Source organism: Protopterus annectens, chromosome 3.part0 (assembly GCF_019279795.1).
Source record: "Protopterus annectens isolate FY-2018-M chromosome 3.part0, PAN1.0, whole genome shotgun sequence".
In the NCBI taxonomy this organism is placed as follows: domain Eukaryota; kingdom Metazoa; phylum Chordata; order Ceratodontiformes; family Protopteridae; genus Protopterus; species Protopterus annectens.
This window is the reverse complement of record NC_056731.1, coordinates 678,435,906-678,458,654: the sequence shown is the minus strand read 5'-3', so window position 1 is coordinate 678,458,654 and position 22,749 is coordinate 678,435,906. Positions and strand designations below refer to the sequence as shown.

The window sequence follows — 22,749 nt, the reverse complement described above, 5'->3', positions numbered from 1 at the left end:
TCTTTCTTTTCAGTGTCTGTCTCTTACAGCCTGTTTGTCTCCATATGTCTGTCTGCCTGTCTCTGTCTGTCTCTCTCGCTCTCTCTCTCTCTCTCTCAGTTGGTGCAATGATATTATTGCATGTGTGGACAGCAAGTATAGGCTGCTTTTCTAGGTATCTGCACATGTGCATGTGATGGCCTCTGCACCAATTGGTGCCTACCATTTAGTAATTGCATGCAGCCTGCTGTGTGGTAATTGCAGTACTCACTGTGATTGCAGGACACTGCTATAAAATGCTAGGTTAGGTAGGCGTAGCCCTTTCAGTTGTGCAAGGTGGGGCCCATGCTTGTTTGCTGTGGACACTGTTGTCTCAGTCAGAAGGTTGGTATATATTTCATATCTGAAGCTAGGGTTGTAGCCAGTGATATGCATGTTGTACTGAAACCTGACTGTTGCTTCTTCCAGTGCACTCTTCTCAGTGTGTATGTTTACTCACACCTCCTAATGCTAACACTGGATACATGGGAGCATGTACTTTCTTTTCAAATTTGAGAATTAACTGGCATACAACAGTAATTATTGCAATGTGTTCCTATGGCTTTCCTATTTTCCCTTTACATTCATTCATTGTAATGCATGATATATTTCTACAGCAGCAAGTTATTGTATATCTGCTGTGGCTTAGTGGTACTTCATGCTGACTGGTGAGTCCAAGGTGTGGGGTTCATGACTGACAAGGGTATTTTATTTTGCTGCTGAGCAGTACAAGGGCCCTGTCATACACAGTGACTAAGGCAATTTTAAGCAGTTGTAAGTGGGTTTGCGTGGGTTTGTGCGATGCTTAGCTAAGCGCACACATGTGCACACTGGTGCAAACCCGCTTACTACTGTTTACAAGTGCTTACTCTCGCTAACCCCCGTGCTCATTTCTTTGACAGAAAAGTAAATGGGGAGATAGGAACATGGTGCTAAAGGGTGCACAAAGAGGGGAAGACTGTAGGGAAACCAGCTCGGGATGTACAGTGTGGGTGTGGGGAAGGTCCATAGCTGCCCTTTTCTTTACCAGCAACAGCTGTGCATATTGCAATACATTAGGAGTGAAATCTGAAACCTTCCACCCCTGAGAGAGGGATGAGGACAACTAAGTATGTTGTATTACCAATTATGAATATCAGGCACATGCACTGTTTGTGAACTGCTATACTGTCATTAGTACGTTACTCACTTCTGAACAGTTTGTGGTTTGTTTGTGTTGACATTAGCACAGCCTGCTCAGGACAACTGGACATATTTCATTACTGTGTATGCCTACCTACACCCGTGGGTATGCCTGACTACACAGATATATGGTACTTTTGGGTAGGGGTGCAGAACTGTGGAGAGCATTATTTATTATCGTGTGCTGTTTATCTTGCTGAACATGCAGAGTTGCTGTGTACCTGTTAGTCTATAAAGGCGAGTAGTCTGTCTCAGTAGCTCCCACCTGTGGACATATCCAGATGGTAGACAGAGGTTAGCCTAGTATCCTTTGACTGTGCACCACACCAGTCTTTTCAGCACCTGAACAATGGCATTGTCACATGTGGTTGCTAGCAGTACATGGCTACATCCTTTGATATTTCTGTGGTGCACTCCTACATACGGGCATGCTTGTGGAATTCATTCTACAGCTATTTGATGAGTGTGTAACAGCAGACAAGCTGATATGCCTGTGTGTTTCTGACACTTCCAGGCCTCAGATACTCTCAGGTAAATATTTGAACAGCCTCAGGGAAAGGTACATATAAGTGGGATACACCTGTGATATATTTCAGATATTTTGCTGTTGAGACTTTGGGGGATTCAGACCATATGTATTACTACACCTTTTCTGATGTGCAAGCAGTGTCTACTCTCACTTATTGACATTTTTCATTAAGTGAGATTACCCACCTTTCTGCCTACTGTTAGTACATTTCACAGGGAGTCAGAGGGGCACAGCTAACATTTGTTTGCAAATCAGGGACATCCCTGTAAATCAGTCACAGTTGGGAGGTCTGGCCTCTGACCTATTCAAATATGCCAGTGTTTATCCTGCTCTGATACTGTGTGGGGTTTGTACGGTGCTACTGTAACATTATTCCCTACTAGCATGGCTGGTTCTCTTTTCACAGTCATGTCATGCAATTCCACAACACTTGCTGGTTAAGGGCCACAGAACAAGATATGTGTTATGCCATTCCTATTCACCCTTTACATTCACTCATTGTAATGCATGATATATTTCTTTCAGCACCACATTATTGTATATCTGCTGTGGCTTAGTGGTACTTCATGCAGTCTTGTGAGTCCAAGGTCTGGGGTTCGAGACTGACAGGGGTATTTTATTTTGCTGCTGAGCAGTACAAGGGCCCTGCCATAGAGTGACTTAGGCACTTTTAAGCAGTTATAAGCAGGTTTGCACGGGTTTGCGTGACACTTAACGATGCTTAGCTAAGCGCACACATGCGAACACTGGTGCAAACCTGCTAACTACTGCTTAAAAGTGCTTAATCCCACTAACCCCCACGCTAATTTCTTTTAAAGAAAAGAAAATGGGGAGATAGGAAAGTGGTGAAAAAGGGGGGCACAAAGAGGGACACACAGTAGGTAAACAAGCTCAGGATCTGCAGGACGGGTGTAGGGAAGGTCCATAGCTGCCCATTTCTTTAACAGCAACAGCTGTGCATATGCAATGAATTTGGAGTGAAATTTGAAACCTTCCACCCCTGGGAGAGGGGTGAGGACAACAAAGTATGTTGTACTGCCAATTCTAATTATCAGCTTACATGTTTTTCCGATGGACATGTGTGCAAAATGGGCAGCTATGTATGGGGCGTAATTTTTTTGTGGGTACAGATTGCCCTTTTTTTTTTCCAGGTGAGAATGGGAAGTGAGGTAGAGGAAGTAGGTATGTCTGGGGAGGTTGGTTGGGAAGGTAAACAGACATGACAGACAAGACGCATACAGGGGCGGTGTATGATACATGGGGTGGGTGACACAATTGACGGGGTCGGATGTTTGGAAATCGCAAGCCCATGAGCCCACAGATGGTAACAGTGGAACTGAGATCCCCACCCATGGGAAGTCACCACTGAACCTTCACAGCCCCGAGGGTGGCTGTGCTGGGGGCTGCGTAGGATGGGCAGGCTCATCCATGAGATGCGCCACTCTCGCCTCAAGCTGGCATAGGGGATCAGCGACTCAACGCTGGATTTCCCTATGCACCACAGCCCGGACCCTTTGAAGGGTGACAGGTGGCCCTTCTCCGCCCACGCTTGCATGGGGAGGATGAGCCCCATCCCTTGCAGCACTTCCACCCGAAGGTGGCACAGGACCAATGGAGGAAGGGTGCCCAGGCTGGGCACTGGACCTGCTGGTGCCAGGTGCACTCGCCGGCTGAGGAGGGACAGGTGGGTCCGCTGGGACCGGTCTTCCCATTCGTTCTGTGATTAGGTGTGTTTAATTGCAACATAAGCAAAACAGCATTCCATATTAGTTGTAACAGCATGCAATAATATTACCATTAACCCAACACACCAAGGGTACAGCAGTTGAACAGCAAGCATAACACATGCATATATTGAACCACAGTGGTTATTCCAACAGCATGAAGGGATGTTTGGTAGCAACAGGCCACCATTATTGTGGTGTTTAAACAGGGCACATGCATCAACATGAATGCAAATATTTATAGAACAGTAAGACATATGTCCCCACAAATATTTAAGATTACACATACCCATTGAGGTGTGGAATTGCATGGTTTATGCACATACAGTAGGGTGTAGAAAAAACCTTGGTTAACATCTTATAATGACCTTTTAGTCTACACTACATTCCTAGTGACTGCAAGTGTATATCCCCTACCTGCATTATTACACTTGCCACCATACATTAGGTTGTGTACTGGGTTTGGCTAGTTCAATATATGCCTGACCTATATCTGACATACTAACTGTCCAGGATGCAGATGTTACTGCTACATATTTCTTGATTGCATTTATATTTCATTATCTACATATCTGGGATGTTTTCACATGACATTTTCACTTCGATTTGCACAGAACCCTGCATTTCTTGACACACACTCACATTTCTAGGGAAAAAATAACATGCTACACATGTGCCAGGTTTACTTATTCATGCCAGCCAGTAACTGCCTGTTGTGGACTGTATATATGTTTCACAGCTACTAGTACTTCCATCACCCACTTTATATGGGACTGCACAACTCTGGGTTGCCAGCACCTTTTCAAACTGTACTGTTTGTATACTGCAATTGTGCAACAATATTTCAGACTCTGTGACACAGACACATTCTGGGTTTTAGACCTTTATTAATGACATTACACACTTTTCCACAGGCTCACTCCTTTATTTGTTTTAACGGTGTATATTGCAGACATGTTCAAGACATATTATACCTTTATTAATAGGTTATTACAATCTTTTTTCAGGCTCACTCACTTATTTTATATGACAGTGCCTGCAGAGATATTATTCCAGACATATGTTACCTTTCGTAATGGGTTTCTACATTCTTTTTCTGCCTCTCTGACATTTTTATCTGAAAGTACATGCAGAGGACTTATTCAGGCAATTTTATGGCTGTATTATTGGACTACAACACTTTCTTTCATGCTCTCTCCCATATTTTATATAACAAAACATGCACAATAATCACTAACCTGCCTGGTGGCGCAGCCTTAGCAGCCTATTGGCATAGGCTTGCTGATTCATAGCACGGTCACCTGCAGCTGTAATGTAAATGAAGGGATATTGAGACAAACCTATCCGTTATACATACTCCATTATCAATTCGTACATACTGCATTCCATGGCTACATACTCAGTTGTGGGGCATCCCGCATCCCACGGGCCTCCTGTATCCATTGGTTCAGGTGGTCCTGCTTTTGTCTCTTCAGGTCTGCATGGTGGTGACGGACCTGCTCACCAGTCCAAGGAACGCCTGTGGTACTGGTGAGGCCATGAGCTAACCAGTTCCAAGCCTCTGCCTTGTACTCCGTCCCTTGGAACTGGCCTTGCAGGAGTCTTGACTTGTGACAGTGGACAAGGAGCCAAACCATGTATTTGGACTTCTCGATGCCCCAACGTTGCACTCAGAAACGTGTTCCCTCTCTGACAGCAGACATTCTAACTGCAGATGTGAGCTACAATCAGTTATGGCATGTATTCCCACCTGTGGGGCTTAAATATGCCACATTTCCCACACTTTTTTGTGATTGGCCATTTTGATAAATTCCCGGCTGCAGACCTGCTTAGTAATGGTTAAACTACCATTCGTAAGTATATGAATGTTAATAGTGGCTGTTTCCCTTATGTTGTCATGGCTTAGTGGTTCTGTACTTTTCTGATGCACAGAGTCCTGGGTTTGAATCTTGTCATTCATTTTATTTTCATACTATCCAGACAGGCTAGAGGGGTGTGGCTGCATTTAAGCAACTTTGCTCTACGTTGCTCCTCGGTGCCCTACGGTGCCCTGGTTGGTGCAGCACACATGTCCGCACAAACACATTGCACTGAGTAAAGCGTCATTGAACTATGGGAAACTCTATTGCACTGGGTAAAGCGCTATGAAACAATAGGCAACTCTATTGCACTAGGTAAAGTGCTGTTAAACTGTGGGCACCTCTATTGCACTAGGTAAAGCGCTATTAAACTACGGGCAACTCTATTGCGCTAGGTGAAGCGCTGCTTAACTGCAGGCAATTTTATATCAGGATCCTTTAAAATATTTATTTTGTTCACTGATACATTGGCCATTTCACTGCTTTTTAGTAATGTTTAAACATATTTGTCAGGTATTATTTCATATACTGATTTAAAAAATAAATACAAATGGGAGTGGTGGGACTCGAACCGTGAATACCTCTTCTTTGTGCGAACGCTCTACCATTACGCTATTGCAATTTGGTGTGATTTGCATTAACATTCTTTCTTATGCTCTTCCATGTCAGAATTGCTAACTCTAGCTAAATAATGGGCACACCCGCGCACACACGCACAAATACGGGCAGCTATTTTGGGGATTTAAAAAATATATATTTAATGTTTTGCATTTTAGAACTGTGATAGGGGTTTACAATATCAAGGAGTATGGTGTTGGGTGCAGGGACATTTGAGCGGACTCGCTCTTGTGTGTGTGCTTTGTTTAGTTTTAAAACACTTGCAGGGGCATGGACATTTAGACTGCTCGGCAGTCGGACATGCCCCCTGCTTTCTTACATGGTCCATGTAAGACTTACAGTTGAGTCAGCGTGCCCTCATGCGCTGATGTCAAACCATTCAACTGCAGCCTCCGAGTAAGACTTATTAAGTTTTACACGGAGGATTAGTGAATCCGGGGGGATGTGTTTGAAAGCTATGTCTTTGTTCTGCTGGAAAATGTAGATTATCAGGCAGGAAATGATTGATTGCACATAATTGCAGGGGAGGTCATGAACGAGTTCGAGTCAGGAAACCAAAGGCCTTAAAAATGCAAATTAAGAGGTTCTTCAAAAGAAATGCTGGACAGAAATGATAAAGCACATTCATTACTGTGTGAATTTGGAAAAAACAGGTGATTACACCTGTTTTCTGTAGGAAGGAAGTAGTAGACTAAACATATTATATATATATATATATATATATATATATATATATATATATATATATATATATATATATACATATACCTGAAACTGAATCTAATGTAAAGTCAGTCAGTCTTGACTGGATACCTCACTACCAACATCTGTGTAAGTTGCTGTTCTGCATCAACCTACTTAACATTTTACTAATATGGAACATTTAGTTCCAGTATTTCTTTAATTTAAAGTAGTGTCTGTTTAGCTGTAGGGCAGAATTTTCATTATTCTGTTTGTATAACTTATTATTGTTTTTAAGTTCTTTGTGCAAATGCTTAGATCTTTCCATATTTAATTTGTTTAATCACTGCATTAACATTTTTATTGTCTAAGTGAAGTTTTATTTGTTCACTTTTAAGATCATATGACTGGTATTTAGTTACTTATACATTCAAAAGCGAGGTATTATTTCAGCACTGAAGGTTGTCAAGCTGCTGACAGCCACCCTTAATTAACCAGGCTTCTCAACACATTATCACTGAGGGATTATTTTTATAATTTCCATTTGACTGAATAAAGATTGGCACTGTTAATTGGTATGTTAGTCACCAAGCATAAAGAGGTTGGTGGCAGTGCTACCTTTTCAGGAAGAACGTTTTGGGGAACTGAATAAGTTTACCAGCTTTTCTGGGAATTGTGTCTGTGTGTGTGTGTGTGTGTGTGTGTGTGTGTGTGTGTGTGTGTGTGTGTGTGTGTGTGTGTGTGTGTGTGTGTGTGTGTGCATATATGTGTTTATGCATGCGTGTGTGTGTTTGTGAAAATAATAATTTTTGTTTGAAAGTCTGTAAGGGGCACTGGAAGACACTTTGGTACAGAAATAAAGAGGTAAGAAAGGGGCTTGGGATGTTAGGCAAAAAGTCTGAGAGACTGAGCTGGTCAGTGTGCAGTCTAGTTGGGGTGTGAATGTTGGAGCCAGGCAGCAGTGCATAAACCCTTTATGGTATTTGAGCCAGGTTACATTTGGTGAATTGGTTATTGAATTAAAGTTTTCTACACTTTTTTACTTTGACCTATTAGATTCTAGTAATGTGACTTCAGAGACCATCTCCCTGGTGACCAGCGGATCTAGTTGGTACAGTGAAGCAGATCAAATCGCAAAGTATGTGTGCCTCCACTAATATCTACATTTACCATACAGTATGATGATCTACCAAGAGCAATGAGTGCTGACAACTTACCATTTGATACAGGTGAAACAAAAAATGCTAAGAATAACATTACTAACCACCATGGAATACACAGTACCTGGCCAAAGTGCCTTAAGTGTTAATCCTTCAGTCAGTACTAGATTATCTGAGTTTATGTTGTTCCTGAGATGGCAGAAGTAATTTTTTTCAGAAGCAAGGAGGAAAATCTACTAAGGAAATCTAATGGACATTTTGGAAGTCCCACAGTCTCCATTCAGAGTTATATCTCAGTGCAGTGTCATTAAGAATGTTTGCCATCCATGAGACTTATCTGCCATATTTGCCAACAGTGACAAAATCTTTCTTAAAAGGTAACCGTTCTGGCATTGCGTCTACTGGGCCACTTATAATTGTACCAGAATAGATGATCTTGAAAAGGAGGACATTCTAAAAGGGTGAAAATCATTCTCAGACATTGTCTCCTGTGCTTTATGCCTTATGTAATATAGTGATCATACAGGCTAAATGCTTTGCCTCATGGATCTGTTTGCAGAGAAACTTCATCATTTAAATTAAGTGCTTCATTAATTGTAAGATAAGGATCATAACTGTGGAATAAAAAAAATATCAAGACGTGCAGTGCATTTATGTAGTTTGCCACTAAGGCAGAAACCTCCAGAGTGCACAGCTCAGTCAGAAATCATACATAGGGTGTTCAGCATAAGCGACATCATACTTTACTGCAGTCATATATACAGCAGTCAGTCCAGTTTACTGTGTTGCCTTATGCCTTCACATGAGCATTTACACTCTTAGGGAAAGTCATCACTTGAGATCACTTGACTTGGCAACTTGTAATTATATGGTGTAGGCAACCATCTTTCCTTCCAGACCATACACCACTGCTAATCTGGTCAAAGGTGGGTATATGATTCTATTTTCAGGCACTGAATGAACTCATGAAAAAAGTCTATGAATTTACTCAGAATTATTCATCATTCCTCAAAACATTTTATGTGGGACTTCAAGAACTTGATGGAAAACATTATACAGTACAGATTGCACTATCTACCATCATCTATGCTTCCTTTTTTTGGAGAAGAAAAACATTTTTTGTTTTTAAGACATGCAGGACATATAGATTTCTGTCACTGTACATATGATATACTAGCTTTTTCTCAGGTTTGACTATGTAGGATTTCATGTCCAGATGGAGATGATGTCATTTGGCTTATTTCGTTTGCCTCCAGTACTGTACTTAAGGCATTCTTAAACACAACAGCAGCTAGACTAGTTCAAAAGGGAGTCACTTTATTCCCTTATATTGCCATTTGATTCACAAAGGCCTTATTATACTTTAAAAGATACCAAAAGCCACATGCTATAATGTTTCATGGATTTCTATTTTCAATCAAGCTTTTTATGTCAAAGCAGAGCTGAGCCAAACACTAACTTTTCTGCAACTGATACAAAACACTTCCCAGGGCAGACCTTTCTTGCCACTAGATGAAGTTCATTTACTAAATTGCCTCCTGTGTCTCTTGATTGTAAGGAGAAAAAAAATAGTAAAATGTTTCCTCAAGAGTTGTTGAAAATGGCAGGAGTAGAATACCCTTATCCTGAACACAGAGGTTGGGTATATAGTGGCCAGTTAATCTCAATGGTGCTAACAGTCTTGTTAGTTCGAGATCTGTTAGTAATGTCTGATTTGGTCATTGCTTGAAGCTTATCTAATGACTGTCTCACTCAGACAAATCAGATAGTTCCCGGTACATACCAACCTTTGAACGGTGTCTACACAACAGCTTCATTTTCATTTGCGCGGAGTACATCACCAGTTAAAATTGGAATCTTCAGTATATATATGTCTGTATTCTAATTTATGTAGTGAAGATGTCAACCCAGTAGTGAGGGGCCAAGGTATTTACCCTTGTTTCTGATTATCTATATTCTATTTTTGTCACCATCTGCACTTGGATGGAAAAAGGGAAGACAAGCAGTGGCCAGCTCCTTGGAGTACATGAGGTGAAACTGTACATAAAAAATTCCTCTTGGAAGTCAGGGTTACACTTCAAGCCCTTTGATAAAGTATGACATTTGAATATAAATCCTGCTTTTTGATATATAGGTAGTTTGTTTTGCAGTTCTGGCCCCTTTGTGCAAACATACAATGTAGTGAGGTACTAGACAGTGACTTCTGCCTGCACATGGTAGATCTCCAAAGCATGTAGCAAATGCCAGTGCTATCCCAAATACCTGTGTCAGTAGAACACACAGATATTAATGCAGGGTTAGCGGATTGTCCATTGTTGAATCAGAATCCTGTTTTAGAAGGAAATGGGTGTTTGAGTTCTTAGATGCAACCACCATAACAAAAGCCTACTCAGGATTAATGCTAATTGTTGAATGAGATAACCACCAAAAGAAAAGGCAGATTTATGGGGTATGTATCATAACAGTAGATGACCGAAGACATCTCAGCAGGTGTTATTTTCCTTCTTTCATCCTATGTGCAGGGATCTATAACCCAACTTGCCTTCATTATTGGTCTCTCACAGGTTACTAAGGCACCTATTCTTTTTTTTTTCACATTAAAATAATGCATGCACTTGGAACTTTGTATCAGAGATTCTCCTTCTGGGAATTTCAACTGCAAAGAATTGGGGCAGAAATGGGGACTGGACAAATCTCATATTTTTTTCTTTTGTAGGCATGACAGTTGTTGTTGTATGATGATTTTGGAGGAGCATGTCATTAGATCAAGCACTCTTTCAGCAAGTACTGATACTTAGAAGTCAAATCAATGAAGCCACTTTTGGTGGCAATGGAGTTTTTACTTTACTGTTGTGCAACCACAGAATACGCATAAGTCTGTGGTGTATATGTAGGAGTCCTCCCACAGGGGAGAACAGAGGGCCTCTGCAAGAAAAAGCCTTGTTATAAAATGGCTGCAGCAGCTTTGTTTCAGAGGATCAAGATTCAGTGAAAGGATTGCGACTGTATTAATATGAATCTGATTGGGGTGGCAAAGAAACTGCTTTGGAATATTCTACTAGCAACTCACTTAATAACTAGATATTGATATTGTTATATATGCTGATAAATTGTTTTCAGAGATGTTGAAGGATTTGGTACTCTGTAAACTAGCCTTTTTCCCTTTTCCTTATTTTAAAGTAGCAGCCCCAAGACTTTTGTTTGTCATATCCATAAATGTAATGCATTTATTAAGATTCAAGCAAATTTATTTCCTCACAAAATAGTGCATTTTCTATCACATAGAAATAAGAAAGAGGAAAGGAAAAACATTTTCCACTAACTGAAATCCATCCATTTTTGCTAGAAAACAGAATGTGTAATGTTTTGCTATCTGAACTGTAGCCTAATTGTTTTCTTTCTCTCTTTTTAGATATGTTTTGCAAGGATTTCTTTAACTGGTGCTACCTTGCACCCCAGCATGGTGTCTGCAATCACAAGTTTTATGGAAAACAGTGCTGTAAATCATGTTCTAGATCAAACCTATAGAGTAGCACAGCCTACCACACAAATCTCTCTAATGCACATGGATTGCACATTTCAGACTTGGACTACATCTGATGAAGAGAGGAATTCTTTAAGGTGACCCTTCCTCCTCAATGTCAGCAGAGTAAGAAAGCACTATGGATAAAGCATATTCTGTGGTATTTTTCAAAGTTGAAAATTCTACAAACACTGCTGATGTGCCGTCCTTGTTCCTGAAGTTGCAAGAAGCATCATTCTCAAGATTACAGATAATTTTTGGTGCAGGTGCACTTTTTACCATTAAAGAGGGTTACGCATGACCTTAATATTTTGTTAGACTTTTTCAAATGTGAACAGAACTATGAAAATGCATTTAGAGCAGAAAAGTAGTGCAGAACAAGGGGAAAAGAGACAAAGAGAGTTTGTCTTGGCCTGTTTATATTACCTCATTTCGCTTTAATAAACTGCGTATTGAATAGAACTTGTTGCTTTGATCAGCAGCTGTTGGAGTCCACTGTAGAAAAACGTCTGTTCACTTGCACTCGGGATGCTTACCAGTTGCAGTTCAGTAGTGCTGTGAGATTGTTGCCTTATGCTGAAATCTCATAATAGCCCTCTTGAGAGGAAGATCATTAATTCTATTGTTAAGCAACATACCTGATGGGGCAGATATGAGCTTAAAAAAGGATTGCTAAACAAAAGAATCGGCACAGCTTGGAGGATAAAGTTAAATGGTGCTTTTTCCTGAAGACATGAGTAATTTTCAGTGCTATTAATAGTTCTTTAATACTGTATGAACAATAATTCTGTGTATGTGCTTTGCAGCTTTTTACTTTTAAACATGCTGTCCCTAAATAGAAACACAGGTTTCAGAAAAAAAACAGTTCCTTTAATGATGCATAAAAAAGTTGGTGCTGATTATACCAGTCAAATGCAGAGTTATGGTGCTACTATATTAGGTACAAGCTTGATAGCAGTACTGTTAGGAACATTATTTGTTAGTGTTTTGACTGTGTCCTTTCTACTGGATGAGTGCTCATAAACTTGAGATAGAATATGTTTTACATTAACACGCTGTAATGTGTTGTGTATCAGTTTCAGAACTGCCTTGATGTCGAGACTGCACTGTGCAGTTGTATTTTAAAGTTCACTTAACTATTTATGTTTTCTGAAAATTTATAATAAATTTTTATGGAAACACAGATGCATTTCTTTATTTAATATTTTGTTCTACTACCTGTGTGCATATTTTGTGCATATTAGATCAGGTTTGCCCAAACATTCTAAATATTGTTGTAATAACATAGAAAATGAATGTACTGTCTTTAAGTTCTTGGCGTGTCAGGTGCCATCCACCCATTTACTACAGTCATGGTATGTACTGCCTTTGCATTCATTTGTCTGTCTCAGGTACAGATAGCAGCAACAAGTAATGAAGTGGGATGAATGGGGCATAGACCCAGAGATGGCCATGCAAATATTAATGCTGCAAGAAAAGTAAGAGGAAAGCAGACATCAAATAACACTCTAGGCCAGGTGATCGAAGGGTTGGAAGAGTGAAAACTTCTAATAAAAGTAGAGGAAAGACTTGGAAGTGGAAAAATTACAAATGAAATGTGCAATGCAATATGACAGGCAAATGAAGGAGTTGAGAATCTGTGGTGGTAGAGAAGATGATTTTGCTGGTTGAATACGAAAAATAAAAGAGGAATAAGAATCTTGGCAAGGTAGAAAGGATAGAACAGACTGTTGGTCTAAGTTCTTAAACTTAAGACAGAGAAGGAAGAACCCAAGGTGACAATCCAAAAGGGATGGGCAAGCACATGTTCTGTTGCATGTAAGCACCCATGACCATTCCGTGGATACAGATGAGATGGCAGCAAGCAGGGCCAGAGTGGCTGGAGATAGAGGCTAGACGGGATGAGGAGGTGAAATGGAGCTAGTATTCTCATAAGTATTACCTGTGCTAGGAGGATTAGAAATATGATGAATGTGACAGTGGACAAAGGAATGAGCCTGAGACTGATAGTAAGATTAGGAAAGTCCTGCAAGAGAGACAGTATGCTAGGGGCAGCTTCGATCTAAGTCAGGAAGGGACAGTGCTACATACTGTTGGGTTTGACAGCTAATTCCCAATGATTGTACCTTTAACGTAAGATGGAAAGGAGAGGATGGATTACAGAAGCAGATGAGATGGAGTTGGTATACTGGTCAGATGCAGAAGGAAAAAACATTAAAGCAAAACAAAGCAGAGGAACAAACAGTAGTGACTCAAAGAATGGATGAGCAATATTATACTGCATTGCAAAGAGTCTGGGTAGGAAGACAGGAACTCTGCAAGCAGTGATGAGAAGTTTGTTGATGGTATCACAGAAACGTGGGTCATTGACATCAGGGAATGAACAATACAGTGCTTGTACATTGTTCAGGAATGAAGGAAAAGGAAGATTTGATGACTTGATAGCAGTCAGCATAAATGAGAGCATTAAATGTGAGCCCAGAGAGAGAATGGAGAAGGACTAGTACTCCACAAAGGAAGCAATGTATTGGACATAGTCAGAACCTATATTAAGTGTCCTGGCAATTAAGAGAGTGGTGTATTGGTACACAGCGTTTTCCCTAAATACATCAAGATACTGGAGGAATAAAGGAGTTAAGCAGGAGTAAGAGTGAATTTCTCATGGAGAATCTGAATCTGCTAGTATCCAACTAGTAGATTCCAAGCCCCAGTGCAGAATAGTAGTGGGAATTTGCTGAGGATTCAGACCATGAGGGGTTCAGCCAACTGGTGCAGGCCTGTACCAGAAAGGATACAATTCTGTATGTGCTTCTAATGGGTCTACTTCAGCTTATTAATCATAAATATATCAGTTCTGATCTACTAACGACAATCTGACCACTGCCTAGTATGCTTCCATGATATATGTAATGAAATGTAATCTGAAAACAAGTGTTCGTACAGGGGGTTTTACATTCCCCTTTCAGTTTTGATGCTGAGACTGTCCCTACACTCGTGTCTGTCTAAGTTGCTATCCCTGAGGATGAACAAACATTTTTCTCGTTTCTTTGAGTTTAAGCAAACTTGAAGGTACCAGATAAAAAGATCAGGGTAGCATGGTTGGGCATGGCATATCTGGGTTTGAAAGGAGTTGATGTTTCCCTATATACTTGTTTAAAGTCAGTCATCTGAGATAGGAGACAGGGAGCGGTGAGTGAGTGAGTGAGTGAGTGAGTGAGTGAGTGAGTGAGTGAGTGAGTGAGTGAGTGAGTGCGTAAGTGAGTGAGTGAGTGAGTCAGTCAGTCAGTAAACAACCTATCAAACTTATCAGAGATGAGGTATTTGTGAATATGGATGGGGTCTGAACAAGGGACAGAAGAAAAAGGGAATGGTTCCATAGAAACACAGAAATGTAAATCAAGCAATTAAAGCAAAAGACAGGACATAGAAGAGGTGACAAAAAGGGGTGAGGAGGTGGAAGAGCCATAGTGCAGTGAGGCTAGTAAAAGGGAAATAAAAGTGGTGAGGGCAGCAAAGGTGCAAGCCAAATACTGATTTAACAGGTGAGGAACAACAATGAGGAAAAAGCAGAAGTAGAAGTGAAGCAAATGTAGAAGAGAGCAGTGAGTACTGTGACAAAGCAGAAGTATGAAATAAATTGATTTGGGTAATTTGTGCAAAATCGCTACATGAATGTTCATATTGTAGTTAAACAAAAGCAGAATGTCAAAGCATGCTCATTCTAAAAGGGGATAATCCCTTTCTCTGAGACTGTGTGACCTCAGAGAGGGTAAATATATGATAGGAGGTGCTGGGCGTGAAGCGTAACCTCCATTAGATGACTGCCAGTGGTTTGCCATTTTACAAATGATTTTTCTCTCTTTTGATTAATTTTGATTCATACCTGTTAGTGCCTGAGGACTGGAGGATAGCATGTGTGGTACCCTTGTATGTGGGGCTTAAGGAATTACGAGATTATTAACCTAGTTGCAGTGATAGGGCAAGTCTGGACAACAAACTATAGGACAGCATCCAATACAAGTTCATGGTCAGAAGGAGCTGCCAGTCAAACCTGACCCAGTTTTATTACTAAGTTTCAGATGAACTTGAGAAACAGTAAAAGAAGACTAGTAGATGTGTTTCATTTATCAAGGCCTTTGACTCATTTCAGCATAAGTAGTTGACAGGAAAGTTAGAGTATGGAAGTGGGACCAAGGCAGTGTAACTGGGTTGCTACATGCCTCAATTGTAGGACATAAGATTAAGACAGATTATATGGAAGCAAAACAATCACTATGGAAAATTTACTGGAGTGAGCTGTTCAGTGGAAAAACTGCAGATAGAAAGTGGAAAGTTTTTAAAGAGAAATTGTTTGAGTGCAAAACTCAAATTGATAAACTGTGTGCAGATTTTAAAATTTATTCTCAGACACAACAGATTATAGATATATTTACAAAATCTTATGCAAAACAGTTTGGCTCCATAAAAGGGCGATAAGTTGTCCTAGTGACATCCAGGTAAGCCCAGATACTGGAATCAAATTATATTATATTGAAAAAGAACTGAACAAACTGGATAAAAAAACAAAGCACAGGGAGGAGATGGAATTAGTAACAATGACCTGAGAACACTTCAGTAAGAACTTACAGTACCATTATATCTATTATTTACTAGGTCATATAAATATGGGGAGATTTGTCAAGATTGGAGACATGCAAATATTAAACCTGTCTTTAAGGCAAAGGAGAGTAGGACAAACCCAGAGTCATATAGACCCTTAAGTATACTTTCATGTTGTGGAAAAGTAATGGACAAGGTAATATTGGATAGGTTATTGTCAGAACTAGATAGGTTGGGACTTGAAACCATATATCAGCAGGCACGTTGAAAACAGATCTATTACCACCTGTAACATGATGTTCTTTAACAATTAAATAACAGCTATGAATGAAAAATTGGGCTGTGATGTAATTTATATAGATTTAACTTCAACATTTGACAGGGTCATATGCATAACAATAATCAATAAATTAATACAACTAGGTATTGATGTACTCTTTATAAGATGGATAGCTGCATGGCTTTGAAATAGGACATGTCAAATATACAGCAACTGGACAGGCAAAATCCTTGGTTACAGTCATGGTGCCCCACAGGGCTCTTTCCTAGGTCCTTACTTGTTTAGATTGTATCTTTCAGACCTAAGTTTTTTTATCTCAGGTGTTCTACAGTCTATATGCAGACGACCTGAAATTGGGTAAACTGATTACATGTGTTACAGATAAGGCATGTCTGCAAAACAACTTGACTAAATTGACCATTTGGGCACAGGAGAATAATATACTGATGAATACATTAAAAACTAAGCATGTGAGATTTGGTAGGCATACAATAAAAGGTGAATATTTAATACAACGCACAGTGATTGAAACTGTGGACTCATTTAAGGACCAAGGTATATGGGTAGATTCAGCTATGGGTTTTTCTAATCATATCAACCAATTGGTTAATGATAGTTATAGAACTATAGGTTGTATAAAAAGATTTATAAAGTCTAGGAAATCAAAAATAATGATGTTATTGTTTATTCATTACATTAGACCCATACTTGATTATCAAATAACAATATGGAAACCCTATTAAGAAAACAAGCATGAGTAAACTGGAAAGATTACAATGGAAATATACCAAAGGTATCCATGGATGTGAACATTTAAGTTATTATGAAAGACTAAAATATCTGAACTTGTACAGTGTCTCTTACAGATATCTAAGATGAGATCTTATTCAGGTATATAGGGCATTTAGTGACAAGTATCTCTGGGAATGTTTGGGGTTAACAAAAAGTACTAGAGAATCATCAGACAACCTATGTAGAAGATTCTATAGGCATGAGACGTGTACTAATTGGTTTTCTGAAAGTGTAGCTGATGCATGGAACAGACTACCAAATTGTATTAAATCAAGTACTCGTTTAGATATTTTTAAGAACAGCCTGAGTACTTATTATGGGAACAAGTGTTTTGGTATATTAGCAAGCTAGAAGGGCATTAATGGCCATGCTTGAAATATTTGTATGTATAAGGACAGTAATTAATGGATTGCTTAAGGAGTCAGTCCTGTGTCCAATACTCCTCTATGATTTTGTTTCAGGCATGTTTGAGGGAAAAGAGAACTAAATTACTCCTTTGTTAATGATACAAAGACAGATGCAGCAGTGTATGACAGATGAAGAGTAAGAAGAAGGATTTGGAATGGTTAATAAAACTGTCAAAAAGTTGGTAATTGAATTTCAGTGCAGACAAATACAAAGTACCTTACACAGGCCACAGTAGTGCTGGTGTGAAGTGTTAGCTGAGAATTATATCAGGTGCCAACAATGCAGGAAAAGGATCTAAGTGTTAATTATACTAGGATTTAAACATGAGGTACAAACTGAGAGAACAGTGATGACAACACACAAAATGTTTGGGATGTATTCTCAGGAGATTAGGCATCAAGAGCAAAGTGCAAGTACTTCCACTCTACTAGACCCTGTTTAGGTCACATCCTATGCACCATGTGCAGTTCTGGAAATTTCAGCTGTACAAGCAGCTTCAGATTGATATAAAAATCAAGAAGAAAGACAGGAGAATGGTGTATGGAAAGGAGAAGCTGTAGCTCTTTTCACTAAGGGAAAAACAGATATTTGAGGCATGTTTTTACACAAGGACATTTCAGAAAAAATATGAGGGTACCGATTGGTTGTGAGAACTCCTTGGAGTGCACATAACAGATGAAGAACAGGTTAAGAGAGAAGAGTCAGGGGCAGAAAGGAGGTACAATGTCAAATACACTTAAAGAGTAGTCTAGTAAGGCTAATTTCCTTCATTTGCTATCAAGAAATCTTTCAGTAAACTCTGTGTAGACTTTGCGTGAAGCCTACATGGAGTTTACATGTGTGCATGATGATGCATGGTGAGCAGCAGAGCTAATTACATATTCATGTAGCACAGCATGTTTAACCATAAACAACAAACACAGCTTCATGGCTGGCAACAGTCTAATGACTACATTTACAGGTTACTGCAAAATGGGAGCTAACATTGAATCCCACACTGACACAAACGTTCTCCAGGAAGGGCTGACACAGTCAAACAACTGATGTCAGATCCATGGACTAAAACTAAATGCCAAGAAATGCATAATAATATCCTTTGGGAAGTCATCCACCCCTGGTAACTATCATATTGACAACACACCCCTTAAAGTTGACCCAGTAGTTAAGGACTAGAGTAGTGAGGAAATCATTCTATGTTGTGCAACTTATAAATAAAGGTATGGCATCTAAGTCCAAGGAAGTCATTGTTCCACTGTATTCGGCATTCATTGGACCTGTCACTGAGTACAGTGTCCACTTTGGTATATACCTAACAGGCATATCCAACAATGTCTGCAGAGGTTCCTCACTAAAAGAATACAGGGTGTGACTAAAATGTTGTATGCAGACTGCCTCAAGGCCCTATCCCTGTATTCTGTCTCCTAAAGGCTTTTGAGGGGAGTTCTATGCTTGACATACATAGCATTGTCAGAGCCCAATCTGATGGATACAAACTGCACCAGAATTACCAATTCTAAAGACTTAAACCTTGCCAGTGATATAAATAGGACCTGCTGGATAGACATGTATGTATACCAGTGACTACCCTGTCTCTGGAAAAGGTTCCCCATCCATGTGAAACAGTGTTCCTCCTTAAACCAGTTCATGTTAAAATTAGCAATTGGATGGGGAAAAGGAAATTCATCCCTGGTTTGGCACCTATGTCTCTAATGAACATAGGCAACTTGTAAATGGTTCATCTCCCAGGCCTCTGCTTACACTTATCAAGGGTATCAGAACTTTTTGGAGATTTGGGATGCATGGCTAGGCTTAAAAGGCATTTTGGTCATTAGTTTAGTAAACACATATGAAACTATGAATAGTGTTGCCAGACAGGAAATAGTGTAAAGCAACATGGATAGCAAACCTGTTTATTTCATAGCACAGTAGCTTATCAGGATTGTGAGGAATGCCACAATGATTAATAGGGCTTAACATATAGTTATATGATCCAAACACAATAGAGGACAGTGTATACAGTGCAGAGAATTGTGAAATACCATTATAGGCATTCTGTACAGAAGATGTTTAAATGATCTGTAAGAGTACATGGACTGCCATATATAATAAAAATTCAGGGGAAGTGTGTGTTTTGAATAGGGACACACGTATGAATTTTAGGAATGAACACAGGGAAAGGGGACAGGTGAAAAACTTAATGTGAAGCTGATGAGGGCATGTCAGTATAAGACAGTTGTAGCAGGAACACCAATCACATATCAATATGGTACATTATGGACTGCATAGTGGAAATGTGTGTTATGTGACTGTCACACAAGGAGAAATAATGTGGACGATGTCTTTGTGAGATAAGCATCCTTATATGAACAGTGCAGAGGACGTCTATCAGGAATGTTATATACAGTTGGGGTAGGGTGGATATTGTGAAGCTGTGCAAACTGATTTGCCTGAATGTTAGTGTAATGTCAGCAGTGGTCTCCAACAAGTGGGACACAGGTAAAGGCCCATTGACAACAGTACAAGAAGCATGCACTATCATGAACAATATCAGCATAATACCACCAGTAATCCCATGTTTCTGACATAACATATGTAATTTAGAGTGATCAGACATGATTCTGCACAAACACAATTGTACAACTATTATGACATGTCTGCACTCAATGAGGGTAATCACTCACACTGTCCTGACACTGTGACATCTGCAGATGGTGTTAGAAGGGACACTGCTGTACCTGTATGTGACATTATAACAAATACAGGCTAGTTGACTGGTATGCAAGACAAAAAAATCTTATTACATTCAACTTCAAGAAAACCATGCTAGAAACCCCAAACAATTCTGGAATTCCATCAATTCTCTCCTCAGACCTGGTACTAAAAACAACCCCTGTCCAGATACCAGCAAAACTGACCTCGAAATAGCCTCTCTATTTAACTCCTTCTTCACCTCCTCCATTGCCGAGCTAACTAAAACTTTTCCCAACAATCATATATCTCCTGCCACTACTCAATCTTCCTCAAACAGTTCTCAACCACCCTCTTTCAGACTAAAACCTGTATCTATCAACCAAATAAAAAAACTCCTTAAATTAAAACCCTGCTCTAATGCCCCAGATAACATCCCATCTGCCTTCCTAAAAATTGCCTACGACGCTGTTGCTCTTCCCATCAGCATCCTAATCAACAGGTCTTTACTTGAATCTTATGTACCTAAACTTTGGCATTCTGCTTACATTCTACCTCTCCACAAAGGTGGCAAAAACTGTTCAGTCACAAACTTCCACCCTATTGCCATTCTCTCCCCTATATCCAAAATCCTAGAAAAATGTGTCCACCTACAACTCCTGCCTTTCCTCACCAAGCACCAGCTTCTCTCTCCTACCCAACATGGCTTCCGCCCTGGACATAGTACTAACACTGCCCTTCTCTCCTTCCTACACTCAGTTAACTCTGCCCGTGATGCTGGTAATATAGTATCTACTGTCCTTCTAGATTTATCCAAAGCTTTTGATACCATCTCTCATACCCACCTCCTAAACCACTTATCAAATCTCAACCTTTCCTCACAATCCCTTTCCTGGTTTTCCAGCTACCTCTCTAACAGATCTCAAGCAGTGAAATGGGGCCAAGCTACCTCCTCTTTTCTTCCTACTCCTACCGGAGTACCTCAAGGTTCCATACTGGGTCCACTACTATTTAATATCTTCATAAATGACTTCTACAAGGTCATCCCCAACACTAAAATCATTCAATACGCTAATGATTCAACGTTAATCTGCTCTGCCTCTAACCTAACAGACCTCCAAGCCCTAACCCAAAGTGCCTTCTCTACCACTGAAAAGTGGATGCTACAAAACCACCTCTCCCTAAATGCCAACAAAACTAAGATACTCCTTTTCTCTCCCTCTAAATCCTCCTCTCTTGACAAACAGTCATTCCTAAACACTAGCCTTAATAGCTCCTCTATCAAAATCGTACCCTCCTCCAAACTTCTTGGTGTCACTATCGACGATCAACTAAAATTATTACACATATCAAACTGAATACCAAAAAAACTCACATAAAACTAGGTCTATTGTATAGAAACAACCACTTCCTCTCTCCTCACTCTAGACTAACCCTTGCTTCTACCTTCCTCCTTCCTTCCCTCCTATACGGTGCCCCCCTGCTAACTAATCTCTCATGCTCTCACATCCAAACTTGAGCTATGCTACAACAAAATGCCAAATCCTCTTCTCATCACTGCTCCTCCCTCCTCACCCTAAACTGGCTCGAACTTCCTAATCAACTTAACCTCCTCCAACTCACCACAGCCTTCAAGCTACTACTATACCCTTCAAACTGCCCAGCCCTTACAAATATCCTGCTCCCTTATACCCTCTCTCGACCACTTAGATCTTCACACAACGCAACCTGATCACAGTTCAAAAACCCCAACGCCGTGCTGGCCAGCTTCTCTTATCCTTTACACTTGCTAAGAAATGGAATGCCCTGCCCTTGTCACTTAGGACCAGTACCAACTTAAACAACTTCAAAACTCTGCTTCATTCCTACCTCTTTCATAACAGAATTTGCAACTGCACTCCTCTGCCTTTAATACCTAAACTTTCTACTCCATTTGCCCCAGACTAACCTCCTTCTATTCTGCACCTGTTCTCCTTTCTATAATGCACTATGCTTAGTGAACAGCACAGTAAAACAGTATTATCCCAAGTATTGACTCTCTCTCTCAAAACAAAAGTGGAATTGTTGTGTTTCTTCTGTTACAACCACCTGAGACTTGTTTCTTAGAGTGACTTAGACTTTACTTGTTTACTGGAATTATCATTGTAATTCAGAATTTGAACATGGATTTGCATGTACTTTGAAATTATTTTTGTAATCTGTATATATAAATGTATTGATTTGTTTGTTTGTTTTGGAGCTTTTCTCCCCGGGCCTTCACTGAAAACGGGCCCAATAGCCCAGTAGACTTCCCCGGTAATCAAACTGAAATAAATAAATAAAATAAATATATATGTATATATATATATATATATATATATATATATATATATATCAGAATCCACACTGTGACGAACGTTACCCATGCCACCACTGTTGTCAAACAGTTATGTCTGTACTGTGTGCATTATTGGAACAGGTGTCAATCTGCACCATCAGACAGGAACATTTATGCAACCAAAAGAATACATAGGTATAGCCAATAAGATGTGTGACAGCTCCCTGTGGCACTTAAGTTATACATCACTGAAGATGTGTAGGGAAGCACATGAAGAAGGGTGCATTGCACTCAGTTATTGGTGTGATGAAGGCTGTGAACTATGGATGTATTATGGCTTGTGATGTTCATAGGTTCATAGATTAGTACTA

The 22,749-nt window shown here is 39.9% G+C and overlaps 1 protein-coding gene across 1 annotated transcript in view; it reads left to right on the top strand.

Annotated features, from left to right (window-relative positions):
- Positions 1–12,420, top strand: part of ADAMTS16 (ADAM metallopeptidase with thrombospondin type 1 motif 16) — a 1,625,291-nt gene extending 1,612,871 nt beyond the window's left edge. The window contains exon 23 of the mRNA XM_044065078.1: positions 11,184–12,420. Within this exon, the coding sequence (XP_043921013.1) occupies positions 11,184–11,299 (116 nt within the window). The 3' untranslated portion in view covers positions 11,300–12,420. The remainder of the gene's footprint in view (positions 1–11,183) is intronic.
- The last annotated feature ends 10,329 nt before the right edge of the window (positions 12,421–22,749 follow it).